This window comes from Scheffersomyces xylosifermentans (genome assembly GCF_036884685.1).
Source record: "Scheffersomyces xylosifermentans strain CBS 12540 chromosome Unknown RJT20scaffold_3, whole genome shotgun sequence".
NCBI lineage: Eukaryota > Fungi > Ascomycota > Pichiomycetes > Serinales > Debaryomycetaceae > Scheffersomyces > Scheffersomyces xylosifermentans.
This window is the reverse complement of record NW_027042941.1, coordinates 185,145-199,031: the sequence shown is the minus strand read 5'-3', so window position 1 is coordinate 199,031 and position 13,887 is coordinate 185,145. Positions and strand designations below refer to the sequence as shown.

At 39.8% G+C, this 13,887-nt stretch overlaps 5 protein-coding genes and 1 non-coding gene across 6 annotated transcripts; 4 read left to right on the top strand and 2 right to left on the bottom strand. All coding sequences in view use genetic code 12, as the record gives it.

Annotated features, from left to right (window-relative positions):
• The first annotated feature begins 627 nt into the window (after nt 1–627).
• Nucleotides 628–2,068, top strand: RJT20DRAFT_126690 (H(+)-transporting V0 sector ATPase subunit d). Its single transcript, XM_064916801.1, has one exon. It carries the CDS (start codon nt 868–870, stop codon nt 1,921–1,923), a length of 1,056 nt encoding a protein of 351 aa, XP_064774739.1. The 5' UTR covers nt 628–867; the 3' UTR covers nt 1,924–2,068.
• Nucleotides 2,069–3,981, bottom strand: RJT20DRAFT_126689 (uncharacterized protein). The gene has a single exon (XM_064916800.1). It carries the CDS (start codon nt 3,771–3,773, stop codon nt 2,166–2,168), a length of 1,608 nt encoding a protein of 535 aa, XP_064774738.1. The 5' UTR covers nt 3,774–3,981; the 3' UTR covers nt 2,069–2,165.
• A 1,798-nt stretch (nt 3,982–5,779) lies between these two features.
• On the top strand, nt 5,780–9,267 carry CNH1 (Cnh1p). Its single transcript, XM_064916799.1, has 2 exons — nt 5,780–5,937; nt 6,247–9,267. The coding sequence occupies exons 1-2, from the start codon at nt 5,917–5,919 to the stop codon at nt 9,025–9,027; spliced, it is 2,802 nt and encodes a 933-aa protein (XP_064774737.1). The 5' UTR covers nt 5,780–5,916; the 3' UTR covers nt 9,028–9,267.
• Nucleotides 9,268–10,040: 773 nt separating this feature from the next.
• RJT20DRAFT_126684 (uncharacterized protein) lies at nt 10,041–11,244 on the top strand. The gene has a single exon (XM_064916798.1). The coding sequence runs from the start codon at nt 10,162–10,164 to the stop codon at nt 11,200–11,202; it is 1,041 nt and encodes a 346-aa protein (XP_064774736.1). The 5' UTR covers nt 10,041–10,161; the 3' UTR covers nt 11,203–11,244.
• Nucleotides 11,245–12,298, top strand: RJT20DRAFT_126683 (gamma-glutamylcyclotransferase). The gene has a single exon (XM_064916797.1). It carries the CDS (start codon nt 11,453–11,455, stop codon nt 12,236–12,238), a length of 786 nt encoding a protein of 261 aa, XP_064774735.1. The 5' UTR covers nt 11,245–11,452; the 3' UTR covers nt 12,239–12,298.
• A 229-nt stretch (nt 12,299–12,527) lies between these two features.
• RJT20DRAFT_t47 lies at nt 12,528–12,617 on the bottom strand. The gene has a single exon. It is a non-coding gene; the product is annotated as a tRNA-Tyr (tRNA).
• Nucleotides 12,618–13,887: the final 1,270 nt, after the last annotated feature.

The window sequence follows — 13,887 nt, the reverse complement described above, 5'->3', positions numbered from 1 at the left end:
TTGAGTATGGTTATGTGCAGGTTGTTATCTCACCAAGCAGAGAGACTCTAAGTTTAAAGGTGGGTTTAGATGAACGTAGAGGGCCAGTCAATTCGATGAAATTGATATAAAAATCGGTTTAAAATATAAAATAGGGATTCTCCTTTTCAGTATGTGAAGTTCGAAATTTCGTCTGAATCTGTTTCATTGGCCAGGTCTTTTCCATGCTTACTCTGATCTCTCTTTGTATTGCTTCTTTGCTTCTACGAATGAATTTTGACAACTTGTATCACGTGCCAGAGTTTCTCTTTCTTCTCATTTTGTAGTGTTTAATATGTAGGACCACGCATACAATTTACATAAACTATCAGCTATATTACAGTACTGTCTCATGGTTCCTATTTTCTACCATGAGATATCAATTAACCCCATAGTCATTTCCATGTTTCCATCATAAAATCACCAAAAAAACCTGATTTTCCACCTCTTCCAACATCTCTCTAAAGTCTCCAATTTTCCAATTTTCGCTATCTCCTCCCAATGACCCAATAACTATCATACTCCTCCCTTTCCCTCTAGCCTATATATATACACCATATCTTCTATCCATAAAAAAAAGTATCCATTTCTCAACTAATATAGTGGTCACGTGCCACACAATCGTCATTCTTCGCACTCAAAATCTCAATTTATCACTCACCAACAGAAAGATAACTGGCGGCTAAAATAATTGGCAGTAAAACCAGAGATACGTTGTTCATCCTTCTTTCTAGTTGGTCATTTCTTGTTTACTCATCAGTTGGACAGGTTAACTTGAATCTCGACAATTGCACCGGCATCGTCTCATCATTGATCGCATCGGAATTCCTCAAGTAACACCTCGAAACAATGGAAGGTTTGTTCTTCAACGTCAACTACGGCTATGTAGAGGGAGTTGTTCGTGGCTACAAATCAGGGCTTCTCTCCTCGAATCAGTACGTCAACTTGACTCAATGCGATAACTTGGAAGACTTGAAATTGCAGTTGGCCTCTACAGACTACGGCAACTTCTTGGCCCAACACTCGGGCCCGCTCAGTACCAGTGTCATCCAGGACAACTTGTCCAAGAAGTTGTACCAACAATTCCAATATCTCAAATCCAACTCTTCGGGCAGACTCACCCAATTTTTGGACTTTATCAGCTACGGTTATATGATAGATAATGTGTCATTGATGATTACAGGTACCTTGCACGAACGTGACAGATCCGAAATCTTGTCCAAGTGCCATCCATTGGGTTGGTTCGACACCTTGCCCACCCTTTCCATTGCTACAGACATCGAGAGTTTGTACAGTACTGTTCTTATTGACACCCCATTGGCTCCATTCTTCAAGAACTGCTTGACAGTCGATGACTTGGACGACTTGAACATTGAAATTATAAGAAACAGATTATACAAGAATTACTTGGAAGCCTTTGTAGAGTTCGTGGAAAAGGAATTTGGCAACCCAGACGATGAGATCATGACCCGTTTATTGAGCTTTGAAGCTGACAAGAGAGTCATAAACATTGCTCTCAATTCGTTGAACAACCCAGATTTGTCTGCTGAGGACAAGCTCTCGTTGTTCCCAAGTTATGGTAAGTTATACCCAACATACCACAATGAATTGTCTCAAGTCGATGACTTTGAACAATTGAAACAGATTGTGGAAAACGTTGGTGAATATAAGGACATCTTTAACGAATCATCGGATTCCGGTTCTGGAGCTAAGAACTTAGAAGATTGGTTCTACTTGTTAGAAATGCAATACTGTAAAAACGCATTCACTCAACAGTTCACATTATCCACCGTGTGGGCTTGGTTACGTTCCAAGGAACAAGAGATCAGAAACGTCACCTGGATTGCCGAGTGTATTGCCCAAAACCAAAAGAACAGAATTGAAAACTATATCTCGGTGTACTAGATGCTGATTTGAGGAACAATATCGCCTAGCAGTATTTTTGTCATATTTTTCAGTTTCCAGATAATACTGTTATCTTAATTTACATTTTATTTCTACCTTCATGTCCCCTCATTTATTATTTTTCATTTAGAAATTAAAGCATAAAGTTATTTAACAGAAGTTACCTTGTAGCTCACTTTCCATTGACTAGACTAATGTATCATTATTGAGTACTGCGAATCCTCACCTCTCGGTTTCCACTATTACAAGAATAACGGTACCTCGACAGCTCCTCCGACGTTCTTGATGCTCTTTCCATCGTCATCTACTTGTCCGTTGTCGGTTCTCTTTCTCTTTTTGCTTCCTTGGGCATTGAAATCATTATTATTTTGACCTCTTTCGTTGGACTCATATATTGTTTCGTTTATCTGTACATTGCTTCCCCCTTTATCTGTACTGATTTCAGGTTCCACAGTACGGAAAAGGGCATATGATAAAGGTATTGGTGCCGGCTCCGATTCTCTCACCGGTGGATTGTATTCCTCCAACGGCTCATAGTCATGGATTCTTGCTTCTCTAGGAACTGATGGAAGATCGCGTTGAATATTCTTTGAATTGTAGTTCTTGATATACTCATAGCTCTCGTCATCAAAGATATTGTTAAGGTTGATGTTATTGTTGTTGTCATTGTAGATTTCATTGACCACGGTTGATACTTCAAGCATATTGAATGTGATCAATGTTCCAGCATAATTGGGTAATTGCTGGTTCTTGCATAGTACTTGTATTGAGAGTACTCCATTGAAATCTTTCAATATCTTGCATTTCGAAGACATCTTTACGGCTCTGAAGATTTTGATAAAATTCAAGAAGTTGTAGCAAGAGATTAGGGAAGTGTTAACTGGTTTGGGGTCATCATTTGGATCATTTCTACCAAAAATGAGCAACTTTTCAAGAATAGTTCTTTCATTTGGATAAATTAATTTCAGATGCCCTATCGGGCCTTTCGAAATGAAGTTGAGCTGATTATCCATAAGTGATGGCCCTCTTATGCGACCCCTTTTGGCAGTAGTAGAGCCTAGTTGTCTTCTCTCGTTAGATAGGTAAATGTAAAGATCAAGAGTGCTTATCTGCTGCAAATCCTGGAGCAAGTTGGTAAACACGTCTGAACGCAATATGAGCTCAAATTGAATATCATTATGACTAATAACAAGATGCTCTTCTTCGTCATCGTCGACATCATCATATGGATACACTAAATCCGTGTAGAAAGTGAGAAACTCAATTTTCTCGCTCATAAGGTTATCCTCGAACTCTATTACTAAAGGTGACCCTTCTCCTTCGTATGTTATGTAGCAAGTAACTGAATCAGAGACTGGATTCGTGGTGGAAGTATGCGTATTTGTTGTAGTTGCTCCAGATTTTGGCTTGCTTTTGGATATTCCAAGACTGGATGCTACAGATGCAAACGAGTCACTAACTAGACTTATATCTACTCCTAATCGGAGTTCTGCTCCCATGGATTCCTCTGTGAGCTGAGAAATGGACGGTGACAGTTGACCTGTTTGGTGATCCTTTAGAAAGAAGTTGTACAGCAGAAAAAGCGACGGATCCACGGTTAGAAGCACGTTGGATACATGGTTGTATTCTGAGTATATCCGTATTCCCGTGGGCTTGATAATCATCAATGCTTGTGAGCTGAGGGCTGTAACTGCTGAGAAGACATCTGCTAGATGTGCTATTTGAGTAGTGGAAGCATTAAAGGAATGAGTTCGCTGAGAGTTCTGGTGAATTGAGCTTTGGGAAATACCATTATTAAGCTGAGTTTGAGACGGCTCGGACTCTTGTGAGCTGAGAAAGAGGCCTGTCATGAATGCAAATCATGTAATTCGACTATGTACAAAGTGGAATAGCTTTTTTAATGCTTTTTAATTCCAAAGGAAGTTTGATTCAACACGTGAAAAATCAATAAATAAGTTGTCTAAAATGGACAAAATTGCAGTTTTAGTATCCTAATAGACTTACTAGAAGTGTAAGCAACTTATTTCCTCCAAAGTAACCGTTTTCCTCGTACTGTTCCGATCTTTAATGAAATAAAGATCTCAGATATTAAGCATTTTGACAGATCGAGTATATCATATTGAGGTGTGGATGTTGAGTTTTATGTGGTACATATAACGGCACATAATAAATAGTGTCAATATGAAGACATCTTCGGTGGTTGTGGTAACTTAAGAAAATGTGGGTCATTTAGCTGGTGAAGTAGTATTAGAAGTTTGGAAGCAGATCTTGAGTGTGGCACCTTTATCTACTGAAGATTTTTGCTACGGTACCGGTATTGGAGTAGAAAATGTGAAGTCTATGTTTTGTACAATTCACTTCACTATGAGAAGAACTTAAATATGGCGTATGTACGAGAAACATTGGATTTTGCACCCAATTCTGAAACTGTTCCTTCTGAAACACTACACTTTTTTTATTGAAAACATCTCTTCCATGCGTACTGGTACGTTACATGAATCGTGATTTCCTTAAGAAAACAACACACTGATGAAACAACCCACTGATAAAATACCATAGCAGCATTAGACTAAGTACTTTACATCGTATATATGGTCCTTTATGCAGGTTTCACGTCTTCTTTTGGAGATAGCACCTCTTCTACTAGAAAGCTATATGAATTGGAACACAGAGAGTACAGCTTTTACTCAGACGTGGACTTTAGTATAGCAGTTTCAAAGAGTTTCAAATCAAAGGCTTTCTTGTACTTTATCTTCTGTGTCCAATTCTGTATAAAATATCCCCAGGATTATAAATAGCTTGCTTCCAATTTGAGAATAATTAACTGGTGGTGATAAATGGCGATAACAGAAAATTATAGATATCCGAATTAGAGAGGCGCGACCACGAATGAAAAATATCCTACAGAACAACCACCCATGGTAGTCAATCAAACATGAGTTTACGGTGTCTATTAGATCGACAGTTTATATTATGGTAGTAGGTACAAGTCTAGTTCACTGTTTCTCGGGAAGTTTCAGTTATTTTCTCTCTATTAACTCCATATCTCTCGTATTTTCATCATCAATGGGACAACCCAGCGCTCCAACGCTATATGAAGCAATCTTCCTAAAACAGACAGGTTTACATATTACATATTCCACGGAAAAAGCACATATCTCTCCATAAACTCTCCACATTTTTGCTTTCCATTATACTTGTTTGTCGCCATGCTCCATTCTAATGTCTGTCTGTAGCTACTCACGACCTCCTACATAGCTCAGCAACTCCAATGCCATTCTTCACCCCAACTCCTCCACCACCCGCGGCATGGCGCTTTCTCCCATGCACGCTGGGACGCCCAGTCACCCAAGAAATTGTAGTGAATAGTTGCCCTCCCGCCAAGACAACATTCACGGCCAGAATTCTCGTCCATTTGTAACTTCACACTTGGCTCAAAATCTTCTCACTCCCATAACCTACCAGCTAATGCTGGGCATTGGGGGATGGCTCCCCTTTTTTTTCCCAGCCCTATGCTGACTTCCGACTTCTGACTTCTGACTTCTAACCAAGAACCAAGAACAAAAAAGAACAAAGATTTCTTCGTAAAATACCATCATAATCAGATCCTCTCGTGCTCAAACCCCTAACCCATGATTCCATACCATCCCATACTCTCACACCCTAGCCCTCGCTTCCTGTGACCCTGATCCTGCCCGTTGCTAGCCTATCCACTGGCCAAAGCCTCTATCTCCATCACGTGCCAGAACCTTCGTCACCGGCCGTATATGCCGGTTGTGCATGCCACTAATAAAAAGAAAATGTTATCAGTATTAATTGGCACCAACTGCTATTTCAGATCACGGTTAAGTTCAGTGTGGGTTCTTTTTTCTGTGGATATATTTATATATAGTTATACATCTTCTTATAGACGAACCAAACCAGTGTTCGAACACATGCATACGAAACTAAGTGCTTGCGAGGTTCCACCGTGAAACTGAATACAGTCATACCATGGTCTGGAGTCAATTAGAAGTACGTCATTTTTTTTACTGCTCGCTAAGAAGTGTAGCGATGGTGATGGGGAAAGTGTTGTTGATGTTGGGCCAGAATTTGGTATTGAAACCGCCACTAAAACAGAGCTAAATGCGATGAGAAGTGTACTATCCATGCCTTGTCGATTCCATTGGGCTTCCGGCGGTGTTTTCACGGTTGCCGCCGTTGTTTTGGTTTTGCAGCACTTTCAATGTTGTCTTCATTGAAAGGACTTGTTATATGGTCCATGGCGTCACAAGTATAAAACAAAATCCAGCGAATTCCCTTACTAACAGCAAATCCTTATAGTTAGAAAAACCCCATATCGCCTATGCGTGTGTAGGAATTTTCAGCACCCTATTCTCCCTCGTCTCCCTTTTCGTCAAGGAACGTCTATACATCGGTGAAGCTACCGTGGCGACCATAGCAGGGTTGATCCTAGGACCTCACTGTCTAGATTGGTTCAATCCCGTTGAATGGGGAAATACAGATTTTATCACTCTTGAAATATGTCGTATAGTGTTATGCATCCAGATTGTCGCTGTGGCCGTCGAATTGCCCAGAAAGTACATGAAAAAGCATTGGGTTAGTGTGGCCATCTTCCTTCTACCAGTAATGACGTGCGGTTGGTTGGTAGTAGGATTATTTATTTGGGTGTTAATCCCTCACTTCAATTTCTCGGACGCCTTGTTGGTGTCGGCTTGTGTCACTGCAACAGATCCAGTCTTGGCAGCAGCTGTGGTCGGTAAGGGTAAATTCGCTGAGAGAGTTCCAGGTCATTTAAGAAACTTACTTTCCGCAGAGTCGGGCTGTAATGATGGAATGGCTTTCCCCTTCATTTTCCTCTCCTTGAATATAGTATTGTACAAATCAGATGTCCGTCACGTCATCAAGGACTGGTTCCTTCTCACAATTCTTTGGGAATGTGTTTTTGGATGTCTTCTTGGAGCCGTTTTAGGATACGTTTTGAGAAAGCTCGTAGCCTTTGCCGAGAAAAAGAACTTGATTGATAGAGAGTCTTTCTTGGCAATTTTCGTGTTTTTGGCTTTCAACTCTGCAGGTATTGGTTCCATGTTGGGAGTTGATGATTTGTTAGTCTCCTTTGCAGCCGGAACTGCCTTTGGATGGAACGGTGATTTTGCCAAAAAGACCGAAGAGTCCCATGTTTCTACCGTAATCGATTTATTGCTTAACTTGGCATTTTTCGTTTACTTCGGTGCAATTGTTCCTTGGCCGCAATTCGACAATGCTGCTCTTGGATTAGATGCTTGGAGACTCGTGATTCTTGCTATTGTGGTTGTATTCTTGAGACGTGTACCGGCAGTGGTTGCGCTAAAGCCATTTACGCCGGATGTCAAAACATGGAGAGAAGCCTTTTTCTGTGGCCACTTTGGTCCTATCGGTGTCGGTGCTATTTTCGCTGCCATTTTGGCAAGAAAGGACTTAGAGGCTCACTATACAGATGAAGAAACGCCGTTGGCTCATTTACCAAATGAAGAACACCCACATTTTCAATTGCTTGCGGCAATTTGGCCAATTGTGTGTTTCATAGTCATCACATCAATTGTAGTCCATGGATCCTCCGTGGCTGTCTTAACTCTTGGAAAAAGACTTAACAGAATGGCCATTACTATGTCCTTCACTATCACAGATACCCAGGATCAGGGTCCTGCTTGGATGTCGAGATTGCAAAAGTTGGACAAAGCTTCTACCTCGTTTTCTTTACATAGAGTAGACACTGAAGCACCTTCAATAGAGGCTAAATTTCAGCCTCAAAGTGTTGAGACAAGTGGAATTAAAGTGAGACCTGCTGGTGGTGCTAAGAGAAGAAAGAATAAGAAGCTAAAGAAGAGAAAGGCAGGAGCTGGCTCAAGAATAAAGAAAACATTATCTAGAGTGGCAACTGATCAAAATGAATTGAGTGAAAGACCAACAATGGAGAGGCAAAGACCTCAAACAGAAGTCTTGCAGTTGGGTTCTAGAGTGCCACCAAGTTCAACCAATGAAACGACTACTAAGGAAAGCTACGACGATAGCTCTTCCCAATCTCTCCCTGTTACAGTTACGCCCGATGGAAAGGTGGAGTTAGAAGTCCCATATGTCATAGAGAAACAGTCAGGAAAGGAAGAATTCGGAGAAAAACCACCTACAGAGGAAGAAAAGAGATCTATACCAACAACCGCCTTCAAAGAAGGAGATAAGATTATAATTGAAGACCAGAACGGAGAAATTTTAGAGACTTTACCGGTCATGGACAGGAGACAATCTGCTGTTGGTCATTTAGACGACAACTTGAGTGTGCATTCTATGGACTCATTGCGTCGTCATATGTCTCAGTATTCATCGTTTTCAGAAGCTTCATCTTCAGCATCATCTGCCGAGCATGAACCGATTAAAAAGAAATTATCTAGAACTATCTCCGGTCCAGGAAGAAAAGTATTCTATAACAAGAGTGATCCTCATCATCGTAAGGTGTATGCTCATCAAATAGATGACTTGATTGTCATCGAGAATGAAGATGGAGAGATTATTAGAAGATACAAAGTTAATCGTCATGGACATGCCTCAAAAGTGCCTACCACAGGAAATACAAGACGGAGAGGATCGACAATTGTCAATAAGGCTCTTAATTTGGTTGGTATTAAAGGTAAAGATGAAAGTCAACAGCCTGATGTACCTCAGATAAGAGTCGAAGGAGACGCTGAAATAAGTGGTGGTAACATACTAGTCCCTGAGAAGGATTTGGACATAGAAGACTCGCCATTGAAAAACCCTAACTTTGAAGGTCGTCTTGAGAGTAAGTTGACAAACATCTTAACAAAGGGTTCTGGATCAAAAGCCGGTAATGTCTTATCTCTAAGACATGCCTCAAGAGGCTCACCTGCTCCTGATGAGATAGTGGAAGAGTCCGAGATAGATGACGATGAGGACGATGATGAGAATGAGTCTCTTCAGTCTGATGTTACTGATGAAGAAGACGACGATGACGATGACGATGAGGCTCAAGAAACTGCCGTTGAGAAGAGGAGAAGGTTGGCTGCATTAGGCAAATTGCCGAATAGACGTGATGATGACGATGAAGAAGATTAAAAATGAAGACAGAGGAGAGTGGAGAGGGTGATATGCATATCCGTGATGTATTTACTGCGTAGAGTAGTATTCTAATAACTAATTGCGTGCCATGAATTTGTCCAAAAGCCCTTTACTGGGGTAGTCATATAATATAATAATAGTAATATACCGATTCTATAAAGATAAAATTGTAACGCATCATATAGAAGACATTGGAGACCAATAAAGAAGTGTAAGACAAGTACAAGCGAAGAAGTAACACGTAACCATAAAGATTCTGTGGAATATGTCCATTTTCTGTATGTCCAAACTTCTCGGCATGTACTGAACTTTTTCTATTTAGGAAAGGCGGCGTATTTTTATAACCTCTGCAATACCATTGTCACGATCACACTGTTAGTAAACAGGTCGTATTAGTCCCCAGGTTGTCCAACAATCAGTGGGTAGGAAGTCTTGTGCCAACTGAAACAAGAGATGAATTATTTTTGGAGGCTTCCCCACTCCAGAACCACAAATCTGGTGTAAAATCACGTACACTTAACGATGTTGATTCAATTGATGCTGACCAGGAAACACTCAATCTGGTTTTTTCCTTTTTTTTATGATATAGTTAGTTGCCAAGAAAAGATATTAACCACTCCACAAAAGGCCATTGATATTATCAGAAAAAAATGTTATCATAAAGAAGTTTTATTCATAATCCATGACACTAGATAGCATTCAAATATTGGCTTTCTACGATTTTTACAATTAACCCTTCATTTTTCTTCATAAATGAAAAATCAATAGCACATTCATCTAACCAAATGTCTATTACCATCTTTTCCCCATGCAACACATATCACTCGTTCACCTCCCACTCTCACATCTTTTTTTTTGCAGTCATTTTCATTCCGAGGTTCAACTGGCACACCCCACAAAAACTACCACTTCTAAGAAATGAACATTCATGCACATAACCTCTAACCTGCTATAGTTAATAGTTAAGAGAATGATGGAAGAGTCGCCATCTATTTGATTAAATAGAATACATTTTGAAGTTGACGTCTTTCTTTAGTGGCTATAGATTGTTAGCTATTTGTATATATATATATATAGTCAGACTAAGTCAGACGAATAATCAAGCAACAAACAAATATTTCTATCGTCGTCATGGACAGCTCTCTCTCATTATCGTCATCGACTTTGAGCGTCAATAAGCAGATAGAGAGCAATTACAGCTTGGCGGTGAAACTCTTCATGAATAAGAATTTCGAAAAGTCGTTCAAGTTAATAAAGGAATTATATGACCAGAGCTTTCTGGAATACGGAAAGGGACTCATTTCACACAAATTATTCGTGAAAATCATCAACTTGTACCTAATTGAGGTTGGTTTGGCATTGTCTTCCGATACTACTTTACGGTTGACTCAGATAGAGACACATAGGATCGTAACATCCTTGCTTAATAATGATATTACCAACAACTTATTGAAAATCTACAATTCCGAGTCCAATATCCCACTAGAAATCATATTTAATTACAACTTACTCTTGATCACCAACCGTGAATTATTGGTTGTGGATGACTCTGCATTCTTGAACAAGATTAGAAGAGTTTATGCTTCTATCGATCTTAAGAACAACGAAGACGATAAATACTTGAAGAAACTAATTGACTTATACACGTTCGAGATCTTACCTACGTTCGACGAGTTTGACGAAGCTCGCCATGTGGTGCAGTCGAATCAGGTGTATGCTGATTCCATTCAAGAAAACTTGAAAAGAATAGATGCAATCGAAAAGCAAAAACTCGATATATTGGAGACAGAGAAGCAAAAGAAGTTGGAAAAGCAACGACTTGAATACGAGCAGAAGCAGCGTGATATCCAGAAGAAGAAAGACCTAGAAGCCCTGCAAAACTTGAGTTACAAGTCCATCAAAGAGATCCAGAGGCAATATAATTCTGAGTCACCAGCTCCACAAGCCACCATCACCCTGAACTCTCAAGCCACCCAATTAGAGCAATTGAAGCTGAAATTGTTCTACATGTACCGTATCTTGAAGAACTACTTGAAGGATAACTCTTCTGTCATATTGGTCGCATTGGTAGTGATCTTGGCCTCGTCCAAGTTCATCAACTTCAAAAAGTTGAATCTCAAGGACAGATTCGTTGAAACTGTCAGAATGGCCTTCAAGGTCAGTTATCTTTAGTTTCACCTTAATGTATATACCATGAAAATATATTAGTAATGTCTTCTACTGGTGAACAGACCGTAAACCGTAAGTGGCTTACAGAGAGATCACGTGAGTTGATTTACTGTCGAGTGAATCACTGAAGTGACAAAGAACTATCATTCTTAACGATGCTTCCGTAAGACGGCAAGAGTATAAAGGGTTGTGTAATTGTAGTAATTCTCGAGTATTCGGGAAGTTCTAACCGTTATATAGTAGCAAAACAAAAATGACTACTTCAAGTGCATCAGAAGTGGAGAACCAAGGAATGTGGATCATTGGTTATGGATCATTGATTTTCAAACCGCCACAGCATTCGTTTAGAGTGAATGGTTATCTCAAAGGGTTTATAAGACGGTTCTGGCAAAGTTCGTCGGATCATAGGGGAACGCCAGAAGCTCCTGGTCGTGTGGTTACTTTGGTGTCTCTTGATGATTTAAAGACAAATGTGAAATTCCATAACGATTTGCATTTGTACGAATTGCGGAGCACCCATCAAGAAACGGAAATAAAAGAAGGCAAAGAGTCAACTCCAGTTGAGCCTATCGATAGCATAAGTCATAGAGTGAGTACATTAGAAGTAGATGATTTGAAGGTATGGGGAGTTGCATATTACATAGAGCCAAAGGATGTGGCGGAAGTGAAGGCATATCTCGATGTAAGAGAACAGGATGGATATACCACACATAAAGTTCCTTTTCATATCATTAATGTTGAGAACAAGAACGATGTTTCAGAGAAGGTTCTTGCTGATCTTCCGAAGGATAGTCTTACAGGAGATTTCTTGATAGATTCTATGATCTACATTGGAACTGTGGATAGTGAGTCATTCATAGGCCCTGAATCCGTTCATGAGACTGCAAAGAAGATTAAGTCTTCCCAAGGACCGAGTGGGTTAAATTCGGAGTATTTGTTTGAATTAACAAAGGCTGTCAGGCATTTAGATAAGGAAAATAGATCTAGAGATTACTATTTAGAGGATTTGGTCAAATTAGTGAACGATGAGCTGCTATGAACTGAAGCTCAAAATGGTTCCCAATTTGTAACTATACAGATACATAATTGAACGAACAGCTAAATATTGAAAACTGTAGAAAGAAATTGATACGATGGATTACTGCAAAAAGAAAGAGACTGCAAACCTTCGAATTTTGCACCCTAATATTAACTCTGAAGTAGTCTGAAGTGGCTCCGAGAAAATGTTACCATTCATAGCGTCATGCTATGTCTCTTGATATTTGTACAGTGATAGATAACACTTCCTGATTGATATCGTAGCTAGTTTAGAATGCAAAAAAAAAGAATCTCCTGGGGGTGAGTCGAACACCCGATCTCAAGATAACTCTGAGGAACTCATTACAGTCTCGCGCCTTAGCCAGCTTGGCCACCAAGAGGATTCGTGATTTTCTGACTCTTTTTGCCTACATGTCGTTGTTGTTTCCTACATATTGGATTTAGTTTGAAAATAGTTACTGTATTCACAGTCTATAAAGCTATTCGTAGAGATACTACTATACATAAACACACAGACAATGGACCAAGACGAAAAGAAGCAAAAGGAATCAAGGGAGACTTCTTCAGTGGGGGGAAGTGACGCTAACATCACACGACAATTAGAGTCAATTCAAGAGGACATTCAACAAATTAAGGCTGACATCCTGAAACTTGTAATGACAAAAAATAGTGTTAACGAGGGCTCGAAGAAAGGCGACGAGAGCGATGTCAACATTGCGGGGCTTGCTATAGGAGTTTCATTAATGCTTCTTTTTTTAATTGGGGGGGGTTGTTTTTTGTTAGTAATTATGCCTCCATTGGGGAAAAAGGCGATCCAGTTGTCTGAAAGACTTGAACACTACTTGAATTTGTATTGACCAGTACTGTACTACTTCTGGAGGTTTGGTCATCAGAAAGAAGGGAGAAGACAACGGAGAAGGAAGTTTGAAGTTGGTTGTGTCCATTCTACAAGCAGTTCTACAGATCCCAATTATACACAATGGACCATAGCGAAAAGGAAATCTTGGAGTCCAAGGAAATCCTTAAGATGTCGGAGGAAAGAGACGCCAACATAATATGACAAATACAACAAGTCGAGGTGGCTATTCATCGAATGAGAGCTGATATCCAAGCTCTTGCAAAATCAGCGGAAGCCATTGAAGGTCGGTTAAGTTACGTTAATAGTCAGAGCAAAGGTGAGGAAATTGGGTATCAGAATTATAGCTCCAGGAGAATGAGGTCTAATGTACCGTTTTGTTGGCTCTTAAACTACTTTTCGTAATACCTGTTGTAGCAGGAGTATACTTTGGTAGTAGATGAGATTCATACTTCATTTATTTACTGTCATTTTTCATTACTTAATATATTTTGATTACTCGACAAGCAATGGCAGCTAGGACTCATTGTAACTATTTAATTGATAGTCTACAATCCAAGGACACAGAAACAGACTAATGTCTTCTGCTCCACGTCCCATGCCGTGTGGCAAAACGCTGTATCACTCCATTTGATCGTTATTTAGGATATGAAGTCCAACTAGTGGATTAATCTGTATGGCTCGAAGAATCTTAAAATGGCACATCGATATGTACCGAAAGGCTTTCGTTACAATCATAGCTACATATTGGTCAGCTCTCTCGCTAGATATAGAATATAATTAACTACATTTTT